This window comes from Lipophrys pholis (assembly GCF_963383615.2).
Source record: "Lipophrys pholis genome assembly, chromosome: 13".
Taxonomy (NCBI): Eukaryota; Metazoa; Chordata; class Actinopteri; order Blenniiformes; family Blenniidae; genus Lipophrys; species Lipophrys pholis.
Window position 1 is genome coordinate 3009981 of NC_137632.1, and position 6409 is coordinate 3016389.

At 41.5% G+C, this 6409-nt stretch overlaps 1 protein-coding gene across 1 annotated transcript in view; it reads left to right on the forward strand.

Moving 5' to 3' along the window:
* The window catches only part of gdap2 (ganglioside induced differentiation associated protein 2), a 50449-nt gene extending 44322 nt beyond the window's left edge, over positions 1-6127 (forward strand). Inside the window, exon 14 of the mRNA XM_080478681.1 lies at positions 3526-6127. Within this exon, the coding sequence (XP_080334807.1) occupies positions 3526-3567 (42 nt within the window). The 3' untranslated portion in view covers positions 3568-6127. The remainder of the gene's footprint in view (positions 1-3525) is intronic.
* The last annotated feature ends 282 nt before the right edge of the window (positions 6128-6409 follow it).

The following is a 6409-nucleotide window of genomic DNA, read 5'->3' on the forward strand; positions in this document are numbered from 1 at the left end:
CTATTTTAACAGGAGGTTTCTGCACTCCTGCATATGTACAGTACGGCTGGAAGTTGGTTTGAAGTGTGAACCGCGAGCGAAGCAAAGAGTTTTAAACCGGCTCAAGAGAAAGAGGCAGACGCCAGAAGAGTCTGATGTGCAGAACATTGGAGTTTTAGCCGCTGTTTTAACTCTTTTATAGATTAAACAGGCTGCCGATGACGTGCTGTTGGTAGGAATTCCACCAGTCGACTGAAGACGCATGATGTTTGCATTCACACACGTCACAGCAACTGTTCAGCATAGCTTTTGTTTCCGTCTTTTGTTTTGATGTTAAAAGTGTCAGTGTGAAGCAGCTTCTTTTTTTCTCTTGTTGCATTAGTCGCCATGATTCTCCACAACAATCTGCTTCTCTTGTGTTTTCAGCTTTGGCCAGCTTCAGAAAGCTGTTTAGCTCATCCTTTCATCAGATGTGTTTACATTCATCAGGTCAAACAAACTCGCTTGTGATGGTTTTGTTACTGCGATTCATTTTGCGGATGGTTAAGCGATACCATCTGAAGCCAGAGCGGAAGTGAGGAGGGTTAAAAAGCAGCTCCCAATGTAGCGCGGACCAAGTTTATCTCAACTGAAAAAGAAGGTCTTGTGAGTTAGTGAATCATTTAGTGTATTTGTAGTGTGAACACAGCCGTCTGCACCCCGGCTGAGCACGTCACAAACAAAACAAGTCCACTTGGAATGTGCTTCTTTGTAAACTGGGAGACCATCTGTGATCCAGTTCAGTTAAAGTTTGAATCCAGATTCAACCAACGAGCTGCAAGTGAACCAAACCTGATACATGAATGATCTTAGGCCCTGTTTACACCACAACGTTTCACGTGACAACACCTAATCCGTTAAAAGAAAAAAGGAGTGCGTTTCCACTGCAGCAGCAGACACACTGACAACGATGTAGTTAGTCTGCCGGGCCACAGGAGGGCGCTGTTGCTTGATTTTGTTATGAAACTACACAGACGTGTGCAGAGAACAAAACACTATAAAGGTGAAGAAAATGGAGAGAACCTGACATCCGTATGGACTGATGAGGCATCGGCTGATATCAGGGAGAGTCTCAACTATTAAACTACTGATCTGGAGGATAAAACTAGAATATGGACCGCGGGTCGTACCACTACGGGTCGGCCATGTTTGTTTGCAACTGAATGAGCAGGAGGGAGGGAGAGAGGCTCAGTTAGAGGCTCTGTAGCCTCCATCAGCTGAGACGTTAATGCTGAGGTATTTGATGTTCCCTGGTTTTAGTGGGGTGTTAGGTGTGTGCTGAAATATAGAGTTAATAGGCAAGACGACTGATTTATTCCAATTTATAGAATATTCTGAGATTGAGGAGAATCTGTCTATTAACCCTTTTGTTTCTGGAAGGGAAGTCTGTGCGTTTTGCAGCAAAGTAGCACATCATCTGCATAGAGACATATTTTATGTGTTACATTTACTGTTCGTATTCCTCTTATGTTATTGTTCTGTCTGATGGCTGCTGCTAGTGGTGAGTAGTGAGCACCGTTGTCATGTAAACAGACTCCCAATGTACAACTGAAGTTTGGTGTTTTCACTTGAAACCGTTGTTGCGTAAACAGGGCCTTACTTGAGGATACAGCGTTTCTTTAGAAGTTACATCACAGGATTTACGTCACAGCAGCAGTCCAGCAGTAGTTTTTAAAACTTTGTTTGGTCCAAGTTAAAAAAAGAAAAGAAATCCTTGTTGAAGCAAGCTGAAATTTTTCCCTTCGATCGTTTGGGACGATAGCAGAACAACCAAATCCCAAACAGAGAACGTCACCAGAAGTTTGAACAAAACGTTTGTCGCTGTAATTGCACACATTAATCTACCACACAGGAAAGGCGTCTCGATTTGGTAGACCATAAGTTGCGTCATATGCGCCTTGTATATATTTATATATTAAACCTAGCAGTGCATACCATCTGTTACCACTAGATGTCAGTCTTGGACAACAGAATTCTGCTACAGTAGCAGAAATAAACCTCCTTTACTTCGGTTTTTGACTGACAGCACAAGAAGGAAACAACTAATTGTGGCTACAAGCTGGAGGAAAATTCCCAGATGGACGGCTGCTTTTCAGAGAGTTGGCACGTTGCACAGACCAGAATAATCTCATTGGTTCAAACACAGGATGAGATAAATGCCTGAACTTTTCGTCTGTTTGCAGCAGATCTTCCTTCGTGTGTGTGAAGGAAGAATCCCTGACTTTTTTGGGGTGGGGGGGGGGTGGGGGGTGAAGGCCTCGGATGATGTCGTTATTGTTAAAGATTAGTTTTTCTTGTGGAGTGTGGAGAACTTGAATTAGTAGCAGAGAGGTTTTAACTCACGTGTTCATACACAAGGTTACTGCAGTATTTCCTGGTACCAGAACAACCATCAGAGATTTTTTCCTTCACGTGGGAAAAATGCTTAAAACTGCACATGTTGTTCCAGAGCTGCTTCTATTAGGAGTCACAGTGATAAACGGCGTGAGAGATTAACAGGTGAGCTCCAGTTGCCTCTGCTCAGGAAAGTTTTTTTTCCTTCCTAATCTCAGATTAATTTTATTTTAGTCTGCTTCTGTGAATTTAAGATTTTCTTTAGTAAATCTACTACACAATCTAAAGTTTATGATTTTGTCTTTTTTTCATAGGATAAAGTTGCAGATGATGTTTTTGTTTTATTTCTAATGTTGCTATTTTATATTGACTACAATATAATGTGAAATATATCATTTATTATTTCAGATAATCATAAATAAACTGAGAGACTTGTGGGAAATGTCACCTGCCTTTTATTTTACTCGGTTCACCAAAATATGTTCTCTATTATCTTTAAAAGGGCAATATCTTCATCATTTTATACTGCACAATATTTCCAAATATATCATTGTTTTGATATCATCTTGCACTAAAATGCAATAAAATATGTTTCAAGTACTGCAAATTTAAAACCACAGTGTTAAATGTCAAAGAATAGCACAATTAATCCCAATTCATTTGCAAAAATTGCAAATATCCAATTAAAAATGTAAACTTGGTGAATGTGCCTTGAGATCTGTTCTTAAAAAAAGAAATGCACTAAGATATTAAAATCATCTACTGCAGTGTTTGGATTGATCTTTTTGTGCAGGTCTGTGTTTCTCTTTTCAAACATAAATATATTTTCATCCACTTATTTTAATGATGGTTGTTTCATCGTAATCACCGTCATCGAAATCCGTTCCAGACGTTCTATCGGGATAATCTTTTATTTGTCCCTGATGTCTTTATAATTCATAATCATATTGTCACAATATGAATCACACACAGAGAAACTACAGCAGCAGGAATTTCCCATTAAATCAAACGTGTTTGTGTGACGTGATGTGGTCAGTGGAAATCTGATGGGAATCCCAGCCGACGACTTATATTAGCAACTTTGCCCCGAATTTCTTCTTACTGAAGGTAATAGAATCTATGACAGTCATGACAGACTGTGACTGCGCTGACGTATTTCCTCCTCCTGTGCAGGTGAATGGACGCTACCAACCTGCAGTGGCGTCCGGCCTGTGACCCTCAGCTGGGATGATGAAGCTGTTGATGGACACGATGTTGCCAGTTTGGTCTGAACTCCTCCCCCGTTAGGGTTCTGACCAACAGACCAAAGTTTGATCCTGCGTCCCGTTCACCTTCTGGATTCTGCCTTACGCCAAGAAATTTTATTCAGTAATTTCCTCAAACATCCCAAAATACGAAGCATCAGAAGACGGCTGAGACTTCTGCTAACGGCTCTTCCACATCATTTCATTCTGCTCCTCACCAAACTGGAATGCAGACGCTGTGAAATGAGGACCAACGATGGCCTTCGCTCAGCTACAAGTGGGAACTTCCCAGCTGGTACGTGGTAATTCCACCCTCCCTATTCCACCAAAGCACTGCTCCTCCTCAAATGAAGTCACCCTGCATGAGCTGGTCCCGTGTACGAAAAAAAAAGAAAAACCCTCACTTCAACAAGAGTAATATTCAATTATTCATCGATCAACTAAAATGACTTTCTGATTTGTGTGTAAATATGAAGCCACAGACAGAAAATACTGGGAAAGAGTCAGTTTCCAGAAGTAAACCTGCAAAATACTGTCAAACAGCTGGAGCTTCATACTCTTCAGAGTGGGACCCCTCCTCTTCTTTCCTCCACAAAACGCTGACCTGTTGCTGCTGAGCATCAACGACTCACAAAGCTTTGTAGGCAAAACCCTCATGGGGAGTCTGAGATCCCCCTGCAGCGCTGAGAGCTCCATGTTCCCTCAAACAGTGAATAAATATGCAAACACTCAGTCCGCTTGGATAAAACGCTTTGTGTTCAAATTCAATCTTAAAAAAACTCATTTGACTGGATCTCAGAGGCTCTGATGGGAAGATTTCACTATTTCTTTGCGGTGAACATTCAGACTAATGCAACAAATTAAAAGGACTGGACAGTCATGAAGTCAGAGGACGATCAGCGGCTTGTTTTGGTTTAATCACTTTGCGGTTGTTTAACACTCAAGAAATGTTGTGCACCAGTATTAACCTCATTATCACACGCATTGTTTTAAATGGAGCATAAGCAAAAACCAATGAGAAAGCTAAATTATTGAATTATTTAATCACTTTTCTCACTTAAAATGAACATTTGTCCTCACTAACTTTCTTTTTTCTACTTCCTATTCCCACAATGCACTAATTCTTTCCTTGACCCGTGTGGGTTCACCTCATCGGGGAACTCGTGAATCAAGTAGCTTTGAAAACATTCCTGCTGACCGAGGCTGAAGCCGTCACGCATGTAGCAGCCGTACGTAGTAACACTATCACACCAGAGCGTTCGACGTCGCCCCGTTTCCTCCGTCGCTGGGTTTTATCTGCACGTGGCTTGTTCTCCTTGAAGGCTGCTTCCTTCTGCTGCACTAACACACCAGAAAGGTACACGTTATGCTTTAGGACTCACAAACGCACATCTGTCGAGCAGAACGATAAAGTTGTTCATCTTTATGTCGAAAATATCAACTGTATCAATGAAAATGTACACGATGCCTGATTTGGTGGATTCGTCCAGTGAAATGTCCGGTTCTGGGAGAAATGAGCAGATATACAACCAAATCAAAAACCATCAAGGAGGCTGTGATTGTTCCACGTTCAGCTCTTGTCACCCCCCTTTGTGCTTCCACACAACTAAACAGAGAAAAGAAGTGCTGGGTAGTCGTACCTTCGTATGATACGTCACTATAATACTATTGCCTCTCACTACTAGAACACACTGTTATGAGCACATTTAATTTCTTTACAAAAATGTTCTCACTTCAGCCACTGCTGTTTTCTTGAAGTCGTGCTGACAACAGTTTTTTTTTTTTTTTGTGGCTTTACTCACCAGCGAAGGAAATATCATGTTGCTTCAGTGCGACTCGGAGCTGCTTCGCAGCTTTTCTACAGATGTGAGGAGTAGAAACGCGTTTCATGCTCAGGCGATTCGGCTCCTTAGTTATAAAGCAAGTTGCCACAGTAGAGAGTAGTCAGAGTTCAGCCCAGACTGAAGTGTGCTGGAGGAGATGGCGCCACGGACGAGCAAACACATTTAATATGTTGAGGCCTTAACGGCGACGCCGCAGCAACATTGGAGGGAAGGTGGCCTCTTTATCTCCACTCGCTGCTGGTCGCTCAGGTTTTACCACCATGACTTTCAGAGTGCAGCTTCCTGGTGTCTCCAGCTCTGTTGGTTTAGTCCATCTGGACTTGGAGTATGAAAGCAATTCATGTGTTCACAACAGTGTGTCCTGGTGGGAGGAAGACACTCGCGTGCCACGACTATGTTTTCCTTTGGGTTGTCTCAGGCGAGATCGCATGAATCTTATTGTCCATACTGTGATTATCAAAGAATGTATATGAATGATGAGCCAAACGTTGATTTCCTGGAAATGTATATACTCCTTTATTTCTTTTTTTGTCTTTTTTATTCTGCTAATATATTAAATGTCAAAGTGATGACTGGACACTTTTTGGTTTTCAATAACTAAGTTTTATAGAAAGTGACTTCATTGGTGTTCATATTTACTGTGCTGGTTTTTTTTTTTTTTACCTTGATTAAAGTGCTTTTCTCTGTAAATGTGTGTTTAGACTTACTTTTTGATGTGTGTGTGTGCATGCTTGTTTATCTCCATGTTTATGTACATGATGGTGCTTATATACATCCAGTTGTATTGGTATAGCAACTTAACCACGTCAGAGCTCGTCTACAGAGGAAAACCCAACAAATCCACATTAGCGAGCACAAAGGTGACGGTGGAAATAAAATCCTAAATTAACAGGAAGCAACCTGCAGAACCAGGGTCAGAGGTGGAGACTCTCTGGTTGGAGTTCAGGGGTAGAAGGAGAGAAAAGGAGA